At 41.8% G+C, this 17,544-nt stretch overlaps 1 protein-coding gene and 1 pseudogene across 1 annotated transcript in view; both read right to left on the bottom strand.

The window, feature by feature from the left end:
- Window positions 1-1,371: 1,371 nt before the first annotated feature.
- LOC129481916 (putative uncharacterized protein encoded by LINC00612) lies at window positions 1,372-2,013 on the bottom strand (annotated as a pseudogene).
- Window positions 2,014-4,735: 2,722 nt separating this feature from the next.
- The window catches only part of A2M (alpha-2-macroglobulin), a 52,098-nt gene continuing 39,289 nt past the window's right edge, over window positions 4,736-17,544 (bottom strand). Inside the window, exons 23-36 of the mRNA XM_055280728.2 lie at window positions 17,417-17,500; window positions 16,962-17,138; window positions 16,568-16,655; window positions 15,022-15,178; window positions 14,667-14,741; window positions 14,077-14,257; window positions 11,888-12,111; window positions 9,673-9,891; window positions 9,373-9,500; window positions 7,498-7,588; window positions 6,757-6,825; window positions 5,757-5,859; window positions 5,205-5,246; window positions 4,736-4,862 (exon numbers count right to left, since the gene is read on the bottom strand). Coding sequence (XP_055136703.2) covers window positions 4,846-4,862; window positions 5,205-5,246; window positions 5,757-5,859; window positions 6,757-6,825; window positions 7,498-7,588; window positions 9,373-9,500; window positions 9,673-9,891; window positions 11,888-12,111; window positions 14,077-14,257; window positions 14,667-14,741; window positions 15,022-15,178; window positions 16,568-16,655; window positions 16,962-17,138; window positions 17,417-17,500 — 1,655 coding nt within the window. The 3' untranslated portion in view covers window positions 4,736-4,845. The remainder of the gene's footprint in view (window positions 4,863-5,204; window positions 5,247-5,756; window positions 5,860-6,756; window positions 6,826-7,497; window positions 7,589-9,372; window positions 9,501-9,672; window positions 9,892-11,887; window positions 12,112-14,076; window positions 14,258-14,666; window positions 14,742-15,021; window positions 15,179-16,567; window positions 16,656-16,961; window positions 17,139-17,416; window positions 17,501-17,544) is intronic.

Here is a 17,544-nt window from a genome sequence, read left to right as displayed (position 1 = left end):
GCATGTCTCAGACAACGTGGATGGACATAAAGTATTTGAGAGAATACTCCATAATAGAAAAAAAGTTGTAAAGACTAAAATACTAAATAAGACCTTTTTTTTCCTGAGCAATAATTTGCCCAGGCTGGTCTCAAACTCTTGGCCTCAAATGATCCTCCTGCCTTGGCCTCCTAAAGCATTGGGATTACAGGCGTGAGCCACTGCTCCTGGTCAGAATTCTTGATTAAACAATAGGGTCTAAATAAATTTAAAACCCTTTTATTCTTTTTATTCTTACAGGATAGACTCAAATATTCTATTTCTTTCCAACTTTGTATTCTTGTCATAACAACCCAGTATTCTCTGAGGCAAATGGATGCTTATGACCAACTGGCCTGAAATGGGGGTAGGGTTAGTGGTGAGTCACATATAAGAAAATGCAAGAGAATAGCAGCATATCATATTTCAAAATAAAATACAAACTATATATAAAACTGACCCCAACAAGTCTCCATTTCATTTCCTGTCATGTATCTATATGCTTTCCTGGAAAGAATAAACTTCAGTTCACAAAATCAGATGTAGAAGATACATCACTTTAAAAAATTCTACGTAATTTTAATTCCAAGATTCCCATGCCACCAGGCTGGTGGGAAATCCAGTTTTAGTTGTAATTAGGCCCTTTCTCCAGTATCACATATGAATTTGAGTGTAATACCCCAAAACTTGAGAAGGCCATTGTATCTCCAGTCCGCTGGGGCAATGAATAGCTTTAGCACCTGATCATTATAATGACCCAGATGTGTATCTTTTTTTTTTTTACTCTGCGGTGAGTTTTTTCTAAGGGAGGAATCCTATTTTGTTTAATTTTGTATTATAGCATGGGATATTGTGCCTGGCAGATGGTAGGCAATCAGTTAGTATTTCAGGAATAAACACTCTTGGTCAGTGATACAGCTAATGATTTGCAACAAGCATATCCTTAAAGTACCTTTTCAGTAACGATTTCCATACGAACAAAGAAAAAAACTAGAACCAAGTGATAAAATTATAATCCTGTTGTCTTGTTCTCATAGCCATACTCTGATTTCTTTTATATTCTGTGCCCTGGCTTGATACTTAATTTGACAGCTAATTATAATGTTTATTAAGCTCTGAAATATACTTTCTCCTGGCCTTTTTGTCTGAAGTTGTTTGAGGTGTCTCCATGGTTGGAAGTTAGGAGCATGGAAGCTACACTTCTTGGTCTTGAATTCTAGCTTTGTCACTTACTAGCTTAGTAACTTTGGGCAAATTACATGTCTCTGCTTCAATTTCCTCATTTGTTAAGGTAGTACCTATTTCACAAGGCTGATGGTGGCAGCAGTGGGGCGTCCAGAGCTGCCGCTGCCATCACGCCAGCTGCAGCGGGGAGGAGCGGGTAGCGGCGGCGGAGCAGCTGCTGGAGCGGCAGTGGCTGTTGTGGGACACCTGTGTCTTGAGACCCCAAAGCAGCCAACCGCGCCGCCACCATCCTCCCGTTGCCGGGTGGGGCGACCTGCTCCGCGGCCCGGAGCCTCCACCGCTCCGGACCCTGGCCCTACGTCGCCGCTCTCGCCCGCCGCCGCCGCGGAGTGGGCGTGGGGAGGAGGGGAACAGTCCTTGGAGCCAGCCCCGGGAATCCCCCCGGAGCCTGCCGCCCTGGAAGCCGCCGCGATGCACCGGGCTGAGTCGCCCGCCGGAGGGGAAGCAGTGTAGTCGGGCACGGAGGAGCAGGCAGAGAGGGGCCCCAAGGCGGAGCTGGGTCCGGGGCGGTGCGGTGTTCGCACACAACGCGCTGGGGCTGGGCCCAGGGTTCGGGACCAGGGTGGGAAGTGGGAGCGGGCCAGCTTTGGGGACCCTGCCAGCGGTGTGGCCACCGCGCAAACCCCCGACAGCGCCGCATTCCTGGGCCTTGGGAGGAGGCTCTGAGTAGGGCCGCCCGGGGCGCGTCTCCGGGGTCCTCCCGGCACTGGGGTGACCGCCGAGCTAGACGCTCCTGAGGGTTGGGCCCCAGGGCTCGTGATCTGCTCCCGGAGGCGCCCCCCGGGCAGGGCCGTGAGCCTGGCGAGGGAGAGTCCTGGGCTGCCCCTGAGCCCCGGGGCCACGGGAAGAACTTGCAGCGACGTTATCCCTGCCCTGGACACAGTCCCGGGCCCAAGGGGGACCTGGAACACTCCCCTCACCCCCGCGCCCCTGCCCATCAGCCCAGGCTGCAAGGAGGCGCCACCAGACGTGCACGCTCAGGAGCAGGTGAGCGAGGGACAAGCAGGAGCCCCGCCCCTTCCGAACTGGCGGAGCAGGGGAGCTCCCAGGGTGCAGCTGCAGCCACCCTGCAGCGGCTGTGGACATTTCTGTGCTCTCAGAGGCCCAGGAGAGCCCCCTGCCCACTGCGGGCTCGAGGGTGCCTGCTCCGGCTGCCTGGCTTCTCTCCACTGTTAGCACCCGCTCTGATCTCAGAGCAAGGTCGGGCCGAGCCTGGGTACTGTCACAACCTGGCCGAGTGTGCACACGCTCAGGACAGTGCTGACACGCCAGCCCCTGCCGTCTCGGCCCCCTCTGGAACTTGGGCACCAACAAGCATGGGAGGGAGGCTGAGAGGGGTCTGAAGACAGCTGGGCACTGGCTTGCAGGTGCCCCTTGGCATGAACAGCCTGGGAGCAGGAGGCAGACAGGTTCCTGGGTGGAAGGGGATGGGTCCCCAGTGAAGTCCCACCCTCAAGCCCGGGAGGGCCTGAAGCCTGCAGACCAGAGAGGTAACTTGTGGTGCTGTTCCCTGGGTGTACTCATGGCTGCCCATGGACCAATCCACATGCATTTCCTCCCCTCTGAGGCTCACAAAATCCCCCAGACTCAGCTAGATTGGAAGAGAGGACGGGAAGACAATGGATGACCTACCTGTGAAGAGAAACTACCCATTCCAGAACCTCCTCTCCGCTGAAAGCTGAACACTCATTGGGAAGACCTGTTTGCAGAGAGGAGCCAGCCACTCCAGGGTCTCGTTTCTGCTAGAAGCTGAACACTAGTTGGGACACCCTTGCTGTGGAAAGGACATCCTTGCTGTGGAAATGAGCTAGTAACTCCTTCCTCTTCATCTTCCTTATCCTTCTTTTCCATTGCTCAATAATACTCCTCTTCATCGGTCTCATTCTCCACTTGTCTGCTTGATGCAGGAGCTGAGGAGCCAGACAGCAAGGTTAAAAGAGCTGTAACACAAATAGGGCTGCAACATGCCCCTTGCTCCCCATAGCAAGAGAAGAGCTGCGGTCGTCTGGGGAGCCCAGACCTGGGAGCTCCTTGAGCCCGGGCTGTGACTCCCTCTTTGGGGCCCTGGTTGGCATCACTGCATTCCCCAGTGCCACTGTTGGAAGCTGCTTGTGATGTGCCTGGTCCAGGGGGAAGCTGTTTGTTGTGTACCTAGTCCAGCCATCTCACGGAGAGCCTGTGCTGGCACCTGGAGCTGCCCAACCTGGGCAGCAGCTGGTGTGTGTGGCTGCACAGTGGCCATGCTTGCTCGCACACTAAGACGAGTGCTCCACCCGTCTTAGTCTCCCTTGGATCCGGGATCCAGGTTGGTAGCAAGTGTGAGTGGGTGGAAGCAGCCCAGTGGGCCCAGAGCAAAACTCAGGCAAAGGTGCCACTAGACTGGCCAGGAAAGCGACACCTCAAAGATCCCATAATGCTGATATGTTAATTCTATTCTATAAGCACCACACAGAAGTGATAGCTTTTATTTCTTATTTTGTCTAGCCTGGAGACAGAGCTAAGGATTGCTTGAACTGCAAAGTCTCTTCCAGTTCTTAGTTTATACAATCCATACTCACCTTCTGCCTAACTAAACATTGTCATTTTTGTGCCAAATGAAGAGTAGGAGTCCTACGATTGTCCTCGGACTCTCTTGGCTCAATCCTCCTGCTTTAACCTTTCCTACTTCAAAAACTCCTGAAGCTTTTGCTTCTCCTTCCATAGAGTGGAAATATATGTTGCAATGCTTACTGCAAAGAAAATTATATATTTTAAAAATAGACTAAAGAGATGTGAGACATCAGACATCATCAGACATCAACCAGATGTTGTGAGAACTGATTTCTTCATCAGAATATCTCCTTGACTTTACAGCTATCCTTTAATCCTGGCTCAAAGCTCCAGAAGAAAGATGATCCAATATAATACCCCTATTTGGACTTTGAGTCATACACATTCATTCTTCTGAGAAAACTTGGTTCTGCGTGAATCCTCCCTTCATTATTTTCAGCTCATCTATTATTGAATCTGAGACCCCAGGTTAACTGACTGCTCACTGTCATCAGTGGCAGATTTTGGTGTAACATAGGACACATAACTCCCAATTCAGGTCAAGTCCCAATTATCTTGCCTCTCAGTATGACCTGTTTCAATGTTGTATTTCATTCTACTTCATTTTAATGTAAAGACTTTTTGTCTTTTCTGGTGAAGTCAGTTTTTTATTTTCTCATAAAAATTCACTCTTTGGGTTTTTCATAGGGTATTCCCATAACCAAACACACTTTACGCTTTCCCAGTACATAACCCAATATTTTCTTCTTTCCCCACAGTCCTTGCATGAAGCCTACTCAGACCAACATCATTGTATCATTTTTTTGTATTCTGAAGTCCTTCAGCACTTGATTCCTTTAAGTTTTATCTTGGTATTCTATTGGGAATCATATGGAAATGTAAAAAGATATTTATTGAATGGACAGGAAACAGGGAAAGACACTGACCAGAAAAAATGTTTATTCATCAAGTCTTTAAAGATACAAAAACACATGTCTTCTGTGGAGCTCTGAGAACAGGACTCCAGCAAAGCACTTTTCAGCCTTGTGGTCTTCAAGCATTTCCAAGATCTGTGATATTGGAAAGAAAAAAAATTAAGACAGACTTGGGTCTCCATGAGCAGAGGGTATTCTTTCCCTTAGTTCTGGGTAGCATAGTGCCCAAGGAAACCTAATCAGTACCGTGGGAAACCAAATCTATTCCAAATCATTACCCGTAAGCAATCCTATGGGCTGTCTGAGGTTTGACAGAGTCAGCGGCCCTCTCCAATAAATGTGTTTTTCTATCATGATGTGCAGTGTGAGTAATTTGATGTTTCTGACAAATATTTACCCGGCTTTTATGAAGGAGAAGGTTTAGGAGACAAGCTGAAGGAGCTCTGACTGCCTTTTGAAGGAGTGTGAGCGGCTTACCTTTGCTGCAAGGAGCATTGTACTCAGCAATTGCAAACTCATCTGAAACAACAACAACAACAACAACAAAACAGAAATCATTACATGAAGTGAGGAAGAAAGAAAACATCTGTGCGATACAGGCCAAGGAAGGAGTTTGTTGTGGGAAGAACAGTATTGTACCAGAAACATTAGCATCATTCATTTGATGCATTGTGTTACCTTATATTCTCCTTTCAAATACAGTGTTTTATATTTTCTTTTATAAACTCCTGAAGGACTCTTCAGATGTTCTACTTACTTAAATCTCATATTGTCATACAGTCTATTTATCTGATGAAAATGGAACTAAATATCCCACAGGTGTTTATATTAGTAGTTGATATATTTATAATGTAGGTTGTTTCTACAATGTGTGTATAAGAGACAAAAAGAGGAGCATCAGACTCGATGGAGACAAAATGAAGTGATAATGTAATTACTTAATGTAATAAATAGCCCAACACATCTCCCAAACCTGAATTTCTGTGATCAGGAATTAAATATTTCTGTGTGAAAATCACTCTCACTCACCCGTCTCATAGTAATCATAGACTTTCACTATGGCTGGTTTCAGATCTCTTACTGGGACATCTTGCAGAACCGTGAAGAACAAGCTCAGTGTCTGATTTGACACCTGGAAAGCAAAAGTCACTTAAATGACCTTTCAGGAAGCTTTCTTCTCTCTTTGAATTAGTTTAAGTATTCATCTGTTTTTTTGGGGAAAAGCTTTATTATCCTAGAGCACACTATAGAGTCCTTAATTAAATTGTGCAGAAATCTCTCAGAGGGGATGATAAATTCTCCAGATTATTTCTTAAATAACTAACATAACACATATACCTCTGTCAATGCCAATACATAGCTCTGTTCATGGGGGTAAATGATATGTACTTTTTATTGGATGACTAACTGTGTTCATTTTTTAATATCCAGAGATTTGGTATAGTTTGATTTCTCTGTCTTGCAGGAATGCTTGTGTAGACTCAAAGAGGCATCTAAGAGGTTGATCTTTCCAGGCTTAAGTTTCATAAAATTTGTAAACAATAATTCCCCTCAACATATGCATGAACAAACTCTCCTACCACACATATCTATAAAATCAGATTGGTTTACTGGTGAACTGGTCTTATTATTTTATGGTTCAAGTCCTTGTGGAGACAGTTTTTTTCCCTTTCATATTGTTGTTGAGTATGTTGATAATTAACTAATAATTGACTAATCACAAGGGCTACTTCCTTATATTACTGGGTAGCCAAATAACTTGTCAACATAATAAACACATTTTGTGAAGATTTCTTGCTTATGGGATTTTAGGAATATTCATATCCCAAGATCATAATAAGCCATTTCTACCCGTAATCCCCGGTGAAATATAAATAAAGGAGAGGAGAACATTCTTTTAGAGTTAACATTAGAATTCTCAAATTTCTAGCATGGAAGTGATGCTTCTAAAATGCATTTAGCTTCCCAGATGTTCCCTTAGAGGATTATTATCTACGTTTTTTTGCAAATAGACTGGAAGTTCTCTTACCTTATCCAGGTAAATCAAGACATGGTTGTTGCTGACTTCTGTCCGGCTCACGTGGTTAGATCTTTCAAGCTGAAGAAAATTGAAATACCACAAATGTTAATAAATAGATGAAACCCTTGGGGGATCCAGAGAAAAAATACTTTGTATTGCCAAGATAGCCCTGAGGGTAGAATTCTTCAAATGCTTTTTGTAAGGAAAGATATAATGTAATACAATTAAAAATGAAAGGCATAAAGGGTTTAATATTAGTATGACACAAGGCTCATGTGTAAAGTTATTTATCCGAAGAAAAGAGAGCTAAGTATTTTAAACTTGCTAGTTACTCATATTTCAAAGTTCAATTCAGTTTTTATTTCTTCATAAGGAGTTTTTTTTTCTGTTTTGCTTGCTCTATTTTTCTTTTAACTTCTGTAATACTTATAGTTTATGCCAATCAGTCATTTTCATATTTTTCACTGGTTCATGTTCATATGTTCTATCTTCTTAGCGAAATTCTAAGCTAAGAAGAAATTGAAAAGCAGGAACCTGCTGACAATCTTTTTCTTGTAGTCATGGGTCCCAGCGCAGGGCTCTGCACATGGTGAGCATTCCTACAAACATGTGTGATTATATTTCTGAGCTTGGAAAAAGCATAAGGCTTTGATATTGATTTTAATAGTATTTTAATATTGTATTGTCTTATGTTGGGGATACATACAACATTAAATCAAACAGGGTGTTCTGGGGTTATGGTAAACCTACCATTTTCACTGTTGGCTTCAGGGGAATGAAGCCAGAGACCATCTTCACATCAACGATCGCCATGTTGGAGGCAGAGCGGCTCCCTGTGTAACTGAGGATCCAGGGGAGGAAAGGATTAGGGTTTTCTGTGTTTTTAAATATTTTCTTCTTCTATGTCCATGTTAAGCATTCTACAGCTCTAAAAGGTACACGTAAGTCTTCCCAAATATCTTATCCCAGTGGTTTGTAAAAGTGGTGAGTACAGAATTTTTAGGAAGCCTGTTAGAGCCACAGAGACCAGGTCCTACTCTAGACCTGATGAATCAGAATTTCTAGTGTATGGGGGCTGAGGATCTGCATTTTTTTTTTTTTTTGATGGAGTTTTTTGCTCTTGTTGCCCAGGCTAGAGTGCAATGGCATGATCTCGGCTCACCGCAACCTCTGCCTCCTGGGTTCAAGTGATTCTCCTGACTCAACCTCCCGAGTAGCTGGGATTACAGGCATGCACCACCACGCCCAACTAATTCTGTATTTTTAGTAGAGACGGGGTTTCTCCATGTTGGTCAGGCTGGTCTCAAACTCCCAACCCCAGGTGATCTGCCCACCTTGGCCTCCCAAAGTGCTGAGATTACAGGCGTGAGCCACCACACCTGGCTGAGGATCTGCATTTTAAGAAAGCTCTACAAGTGATGCACAGGCTGTTTGTGACCTCTAATGTATGCTGGTTATTTTATTTATATTTAATTTTATTTTCTTTCAGCTGACAAAATGATGTATATTATGAATAATAAATTTCAGTCTACATTATTTACAAAAACAACAATAATTTATAATGTTTACTTAAACACTGGCTTTCAACAACACACTTAGAAACACCTAACATCTTGTCCCTGAGAGTTTGCATCTGAAATTTGGACTGCTTAATTTATTTTTTGGCATATATATGCGCCAAATTAAATGAAAAAAATATATATATACACTTAACTTTTAGGTTCAGGTGTACATGTGCAGGTTTGTTATATAGGTAAACTCGTGTCATGGGGGTTTGGTGTGCAGATTACTTTATCACTTGGGTACTAAATTTTGTACTCAATTGTTATTTTTTTCTGATCTTCTCCCTCCTCCCATCCTTAACCCTCAAGTAGGCTCTGGTGTCTGTTGTTCTCCTTTTTGTGTCCATATGTTCTCATCATTTAGCTCCCACTTGCGAATGAGAACATGCAGTGTTTGGTTTTCCATTCCTGTGCTAGTTTGCTAAGGATAATGACCTCCATCTCCATCCATGTTCCTGCAAAGGTCATGATCTCATTCTTTTTGATGTATGCTAGTTATTTGTTACATATATTTTGTCTTAACTTTTTTCCTGAATAGTATCTCCAACCAAGTTATAATACGTTTGTGGAGAGGGAATTTTTTGTCAGATCTTCAGCTATTTAAATATTGACGCATATAAGTGTATCTTCCCCCCAAATTAATTATATCATATATAACCTGAGATTTATTATTGCCAGTAGGAATTCTAACTAAAGAGTCACTACTTCCTTCTATTCAAACTTTTCAATAATTCTTCATCTCTGTCTTCAATAAAGCAAGAATAATATAGGATTTCATTACATAACAAGGAATTCAGGTCAGAGGCAACGGGTAATATTTATTTAGTTGTTATTGAGGGAAATTATTACCCTTTAAACAATGAGGTTGCACAATAATAGATCCTGGATGGACAATGTAAACCCCATCATTGAGAAATTATATTATATCAACTTAAGAGAATGCACTGCATTTTTTGCGAATAGTGCAAATACCTACTGTTGCACTGCTTTACTTAAAGAGGAGTTCCAGTAAGAAGACAGGTGGTTATTCTTAGGATTAGGTGATACAGTCAGAAGGTCTTACCTGACACTTAGTGAGATTTGGAAGCTGGTGTGGGCTTTGGGTTCATCACAAGTTTGAGGCAGAGTCTGCACCCCTAAAGCAAATGGGAACTCTTCCTTTTCTGGGAGAATATTGTATTTCAAGGATGTCTATAGAACATCAAAGACAAAATCAGCTTTTTGCCCTTTCCCAGAATTCCTCTCCACTTCCCTAATACTTTCTCTGATTTGCCCCATTGTTTTCTGAGTTAGGACTTCTCAGTGAGGACAGCTGCTGTCCTCATGTGTCCTCTGTCCTTCCTCACCTGCCCAGGAGTCTCACCTGGAGGTAGACACATCCTTCTCCTGTCACTTTCATGCTGTATTCCCCAGGCAGCTCTGGCAATGAGACCTGCTGCAGTAACAGGCGGTTGTTGTTGTCCACTTGGAATTTGCTGGAAAATGTCCCTGAAGACTGGATAGTCACCTGTGCAGCCTTCCCAGTCCTGGTAAATGTGGCTGCTCCATATTTGGACAGAGCATGGAGAGCCACCACTGTGTCCTGGAAGAGACAGATGAGTGAGAGAACCCATTGGGCATTATAAGGCTTTGAGGGCTGAGATATTTTTCAAAGACCCATGTGAGGGACTTTGATTTCCTACTTCCCTCACTACTTAAATACTGGAGCTCTAATTTCAAGATTGATTATAATCTTTAGATTGTTGAAGAACCATAACATTCACATATCTACCTTGGACTGTATGCCCTACATGTTTATTTTATTTATCAGAAAATTGATCCTCTTCTCTCCGTAAGTATATGTGGGACATGGAATGTGGAAAATATATGTGAATGGTAATCGGTTATTGGCATCAGCTATTTGCTAACATGTCTTTCTTGACAACTGTGGTCGTATCTGCCACCACCCAAGCGAAGTTCAGTCGGGCTCTCTCCCATATTAAACTTCGCTCAGTTGCTGAGGTCAGCGTCCTGGAGAGAACCCAAGGTTCTTTGCAGCCATGAGCAGAGTCATGCTTCAGTTTCTCCAAAAGAAATAAAAGATGAATATTGTAATTATCTTCTGGATTTAATGACATTTTTATTTGACTTTCCCTTTTTATTGGATGATTTCCTGTTCCCAGTGAATGTCTGCTGGTATGTATCCTCATCAACATTAAACCTGGTTGGCCTCCTTCAAATAATATGTTTCTAAGAAATGAATGGTAACCTCTAACAAAATTACTTAGTTTTTTTTCATTCATATGATAAAAGATTAATACAATGGAAATAGGATGGAATGCCATTTTGTCACATTTTTTCTGTTTTAGGGTATATAAGCAAACATCTAAATTCTCTGAAGATAAATTCTCTGCTGTGTACATATCAATGAATTGTTCAGATACATGGTTATATAGCTAGATTTAGGAGGTTGGATGAATAAAGACAGTTCTTTATGCTCCTAATGAATAAATGTTTGTGTATTAAGAGGTGAATAGGGGGCTGGATGCAGTGGCTCACACCTATAATCCTAGCATTTTGTGAGGCCAAGGCGGGTGGATTGCCTGAGCTCAGGAGTTCAAGATCAGCCTGGGCAACATGGCAAAACCTCGTCTCTACTAAAAATACAAAAATTAGCCAGGCAGGGCCGGGCGTGGTAGCTCACGCTTGTAATCCCAGCACTTTGGGAGGCCGAGGCGGGCGGATCACGAGGTCAGGAGATCGAGACCACAGTGAAACCCCGTCTCTACTAAAAATACAAAAAATTAGCCAGGCGTGGTGGCGGGCGCCTGTAGTCCCAGCTACTCGGAGAGGCTGAGGCAGGAGAATTGTGTGAACCTGGGAGGCGGAGCTTGCAGTGAGCCGAGATTGCACCACTGCACACTCCAGCCTGGGCGACAGAGCGAGACTCTGTCTCAAAAAAAAAAAAAAAAAAAATAGCCAGGCATGATGGCATATGACTGTAATCCTCGCTACTCGGGAGGCTGAGGCACGAGAATCACTTGAACCCGGGAGGTGGAGGTTGCAGTGAGCCAAGATTGCACCACTGCATTCCAGCCTAGGTGACAGAGCAAGATTCTGTCTCAAAAACAAGCAAACAAACAGACAAGAGAATAGGGGAAGCACAAAATGTGTAGTTTTGAAAAAAGCCTATTAAAGGGGACCTAAGGATGGAGAGATTTGCCAGGAGAGGTTGTTGGATTTTGAGTAGAGTTCCTTTGAACAGTTTGAAAGAGACCCTAGAGCTTTCAGGAGAATGGCAGGAGACATCGCCTTCATTCTGCTGGTGCTTCACTGCTGCTTGAGGAAGGCAGTGTTGTTATGGGAAATAGGAGATGGATAATAACACAGCGATGGGGTGCCGGAATTCTGAGCATTTCCTTTTGGCTCTCTTTGACTTTGATTTGCTTTTATTTCTCATTATCCTTGGATACTGAAACTTTTCCTCATTTCAAGTTATTGTCACCTGTATTTTTTTCTTCTTGGATGTGTTTGTTTCTTTTTTGTTCAAATCTTTTGCTACCTGAAGGTGAAATAAAAGGTTTCAGCAAATCACCAACCTGGGTGGAGGAGAAACCGCCCTGGGCGTTCTGCTGCTTCGTGATCCACTTCACAGCGTTCGTTGCAGAGGTCAGGTCCTCTGAGGTGGGGGCTGGCTGGGCCGTGAGGTAAGCGAGGAGCACGTAGGATGTCATCTCCACCTCAGCAGAGGGAGCCTGGGGTTCGTAAAAATGCCCCACTGGTGCCTTGGGTCTCTGAGGGCGCTCCCAATGGACTGAGTTGTCTTAAAGGTGAGAAAAAGATATTTATAAGTGACTACATATTTATATTTAATTCAAGGTGAAAGTACCCAAGCCAGTGCTGAAATGAGAATTGCATGCCCATTATAATCCCCTGCACTGTATGTAGATGCTTTTCCTTCCATGTAAATCTGAATTTGGTGTGTTTCAGCCCAGCTAAGGCAGATATTGATGCTGGAGTCAGAAGCCTATGCCGATCTATGTTTTCAAATAGTTGCTATAGTTGGGTTGGTGGGAGAAAGAAATGGCACAGCAGTTGTCTCATTGGGTCTGGCTATTTCCTATTTATGATGTTATATTAGACTATAGCTGGAGTTTGTTACATTTCCTATACAGCGTGTCTTTATCGGTTTCTTGTGAGGATCACAGATCACAGGAAATAGTAGAGTTTGTACTCATTAGATTGAAAAAAAAAATACAGTAATCCTTGAAATACCAAAGGCTGACATGAATGTGAAACAATGGGAACCGATATACACTGCTGTGGGAAGCCAACTGCTCTTTGGTGATATTCAGCAAGGGGGAAGATGTGCTTAACCCACTAATCAGTCATTATGCTTCTCAAAGCATAATTTGGAGAAACACAGATGCACAAGAAAACAGGCACATGAGTATTCATTGCAGCATTGTTTTTAGTAGCAAAACATAAAAAAATTAATGAGGAGAAACTCGATGTGTAAATTATGACTAATTTATAGACTGTAATATATTACGCAGCAGTGAAAATTAATGAGCTGACTCTGCACATACTTGTATGGGGTCTTCATCAACATAATGTTGAACTTAGAAAATAAAAAGCAGACAAACAAAAAACTAAGCTGCTGAAATATTCAAAAATGTTTCTCTTGTTTCTTGAACAAGAGAGAAATAAAAATCTTGGTTCTCTGAAGATGAAACACATGTGAAGATTCTAAATATTAGTTAGGGATACATATGCAGCAAAAATACAAAGAAATCCATGGAATTGTAATGACAAATTCAGGATAATGATTGCCTCTGGAAGTGGTAGTGATACACAAGGGATTTATTTTTCCCACATAGGTAATTTTCTATTTCTTAATCTATAACAGTTATACAGTGTTTTCTAGTTATAGCTTATGCCCTTTTGTATATCTATTATAAAATATTTCTCAATACATTTTAAGAAGAATTAATGGCTGTCAAAGGAAAAAGATAGACTATTTTAATGGACATCTTGTGATTTGCATTTTATTTTCTATTGCTTCAACCCCTCATATAGACCATGGTATATGTAGAAGTATTGTGTGAATACGAGTAGATTCGTCAACATTATTGGTCTTATGAAATGGGCTTAAAATACCAGAATTCATTCAAGGATTTACTTCCATGATTACTTTCTTATGTTTAAGGTTATATAATGTACCAGGTAAGGGTTGGGCATATATTGAGAACTGATATGTTAGTTGTAATAACTAGTACTTTTATAGGATTTGCTATGTGACATGTACTCTACTGTTTTACGTGTACCAATTCATTTATTACAACAGCCCTGTGAGGTAAATACTATTATTATCCCCATTTTACTGACAAAGGAACCGAAACACAAGGAAGTTAATGACTTTCCCAAGCTCACATAGGTAGCACATTTTGGAGCTAGTCTCCAGAGAATGCTCTTCTTACCCGCATACTATACAGATGGCCCCTGACCTACGATGGTCCCACTGAAGATTTTTTAGACTTTACAATGAGTTTGTCAGGATATAACCCCATCATAGGTTGAGAAGCATCTGCACGGCCTCTTGCCTTTTGATTTCTGATTTGATTAAGAAATCCTAGATTTTATAAAATGCAATATGGACAAAATATATATGATATATAGAAAAGAAGAGAGGAGACAGGGATCACAGGAGGTAGGAGTGAGGGATTTTTGCCATGCAGTTCTTGATACAGATGATGGGCCAGGAGAAGGATCTCAGGTGTGCTCTCACCTTTCTTCACAGCTTCCTCATTAAGTGACTTGAGTACTTCGTTCCTCTTGTCCTGGTTACCTGCCAGGGCAAAAGCATAGGCCAGCAGTGCTTTGGTATATACATGGCTGCCATGGGCCCCTTCTTGTGTTGTCTTCCAGGCTGACTCCAGGCAAAACAGGGCATTGCGGACAACAGGGTGCTGTGAAGGCAGAACAAGAAGGGAACTGAGCTATGTAAACAGGCATGTTAGCATCCCCAGGCAAATACACAGATCACAGCACAGAAGTTTTTCAAACGCATTTTTCCAACGATTCCTCATTCTTATCGATAGATATAATAGTATTTTTATCTGTTATTCTCACATTGAAAAGATATATCTTTAAGATTCTTTTTTCAGTGGTGGTGGTAAACAGCCTAGGGGAATTACTGGGAAAATGTAAACCCTTCTTAATGGGTTGACCAAATTCTCTGTAGATCTGGGAAGCACTGGCATTGCACAGAAAGAAAGCTGACGCTTTGCTTTTAATAGGATAGTATTTCAGACAGCAGGTCAGCAGTTTTGTTGCATCCAGAACTCTCCTTCAGCAGAGGAATGAGGTGGTACCTACAGTGACTGTGAGAGGAATCTCCAGAAGGGCGATGGTGATGTAGGCGGAGAGGGTCACTTCATCTTCTACTCCTCCCTGTGAATACGAGAGAGAGATTTGAGTAATTCAACTTCTGAGAATGTTATTGATTAGTTCTTTCCATTCTGCTGTGTCATGGAATTCATCCTTACCCATATCCATCCCTATAGGGCAAAGTATCACAATCAACTTTTGTTCTATCCCCTCTTTTTTGGTGCCATCCAGGTTTTATTTTCCTCTGAGGCTTTCCCTTAGAATTTTTCACATTATCACTTTCTATTATCATTCTTGCAGATATCATAATGGACAAATCAAAACTAGCTCCACAGTGATTCACCTTTATGGCATTGTTGAGCAGTGACCCAGAGCTCCTGAAACAGCCGTTGTCCTTCTGCCTGTGGGAGAGCCATATGAGGGCTTGGGTAATGTGTGCTTCATCGATGAAGATGTAGGCTCGAGCTTGGGCAAAAGTCTTCAGAACAAAGGCTGTGAGCCTGACCAGGGAGGAAGCGATCATGATATTTATGTTGTCAGAATGGTTTTATAACCACTTCACAGCAACAGGCTTCATACGATGTGAGTTAGCTAACAAAAATTCTTGTGTACTTAGAGATCTTATCTCCTTGATTAATCTTTAGTCTGCCTGATTAATCTGCTAGATCTAGTATTTCCCTGCTAACTCTCTCTTTGCCACAGGGAGTCTAAGTATATTTAATTTTATTTTAGTTCCGGGATACATGTGCAGAACGTGCAGGTTTGTTACATAAGTATACGTGTGCCATGGTGGTTTCTTGCACCTATTGACCCATCCGCTTAGTTCCCCCTCATCACCCCACACCTCCCAAAAGGCCCTTGTGTGTGTTGTTCCCCTCCCTGTGTCCGTGTGTTCTCATTGTTTAACTCCCACTTATGAGTGAGAACATGTGATGTTTGGTTTTCTGTTCCTGTGTTAGTTTGCTGAGGATGATGGCTTCCATGCAGCTTCATCCATGTCCCTGCAAAGGACATGATCTCATTTCTCTTTATTGCTGCATAGTATTCCATGGTGTGTATGTACCACATTTTCTTTATCCAGTCTATCATTGATGAGCATTTGGGTTAGTTCCATGACTTTGTTATTGTAAATAGTGCCGCAATAAACATACGTGTGCATGTGTCATTATAGTAGAATGATTTATATTCCTTTGGGTATATACCCAGTAATGGGATTACTAGGTCAAATGGTATTTCTGGTTCTAGATCCTTGAGGATCGCCATACTGTCTTCCATAATGGTTGAACGAATTTACATTCAAGTACTTTGAATTTACTTATTTTTGTTAGTTACTTGAGTAAGGCTTTAAATCTCTCTTATCTTTAGAGATTTCCTTCTGCAGATGACAGAATCTTCCACATGCAGCTCTTATATGCAGTAACTTTTAATATTGCTTTACTTTAGGGATTTAAAAAAATGTTTTATATTACTGTTTCCTTCCCAATTGTTTCCTCTTATTAATGAATTCCTTCTAAGTCAAGCTGAATGACTTAGAATGTGACAATATAAGCTGAAGTTAACATGGTTTATCTGGAAGTTATATATGTTCACTGGCAATATCATTTTAAAACTCATGGTTATGGTAGCTACTTTAGAAAGAATAGCCACTTCAGAAAGAAAACCTTGGTACATTATTAATAGGATCAATTTTGGAAACAAGCCTAACATACATGTATTTGGATATCAGGTTTTCTTCTGGTTACCTTGCTAATCTTGGTGGATTTATCTAGTATAACAAACCATCGGTCCGATAATACATATCTGATAGTGTTACTGTGAATATAATTGAAGTAATACATGTAAAAGAGCTGGCACACAAAAAGGAGCTCAAAAAATTGTTCTTTCCTTACCAGGTGTTGCCCTGGTTCCTGCCATATTGCTCCCCAAAGGTGCTGTAGGAGCCATCATAGTGTTTGTAGTTCAACTGTCTCTGGTAACCTGGAAAGGAAGATTAATGAAACAGCACAATGGATTAATGTGGATTCTGAGGGTGGAGAAATTACTAAAATACCTTGGCTTCTCTTGTGACATTTCTTAAATTTTGTTGTCATAGATTAGGAGTTTCTGAGCCTTAAATATTTTATTGGAGGTTGGAGAGTGGATAGTTTCCATGAAATTAACTATCATAGCAGCTATCATAGTGAGCTAAGCTAATGTATCATGATATTCATAAGTAACTGAAACCTACTGGGAAATCCAGTTGAAATAACATTCAAGTTTTCCCTTACTCGAGTAATCACTCACCAGTGTTGAGATAGCCAATGGCCTTGGACTTGATCTCTGGAGTAAGCTGCTGTGTTTCATTTAGATAATCCAGAACATAGATGTTAGGAGCAAAGAGGACCATATTCTGCTCTCCACAGCCATAGGGCATCTGGAGAAGATTTTGTGTGTTTTGCATGGCAGAGCCTAATATGTCTCCTAGAGAATGGGAGAGAAGGGAAGTCATAAAGCTTGGAGATTATCATCTATCAAAGTCATTAAGCAGAAATAATTAGTTGAGCATAGAAATTGAGAATTTTTAGGAAGGATGATTCTTCCAGGGATAGAAGTATGACTGAAAGCAATAAACAAGCCCAAAGAAGAAGAGAATAAAGATGTTAAAATTATAATATTATTTTTAGTAAATATTTATGGGAAATAAAAATAGTATAATAGAAGCTGTTAATGCCCGGATCCACTAGGGGCTGGAGACTCACCCAAAACTGAGACAGAAGCTCGGGCAGATTCTTCCACCACATTTGGTGGCAGTTTCAGGGATAATTCTTCAGATACCTCGCCACCTAGAGAAATAAGCAAGTCAGACATATGAAAATTATTTCTGCAT

The sequence above is a fragment of the Symphalangus syndactylus genome, chromosome 5, assembly GCF_028878055.3.
Source record: "Symphalangus syndactylus isolate Jambi chromosome 5, NHGRI_mSymSyn1-v2.1_pri, whole genome shotgun sequence".
NCBI classification, from domain to species: Eukaryota; Metazoa; Chordata; class Mammalia; order Primates; family Hylobatidae; genus Symphalangus; species Symphalangus syndactylus.
Note: the sequence above shows the minus strand (reverse complement) of the source record. Positions and strands in the feature narration are given on the sequence as shown.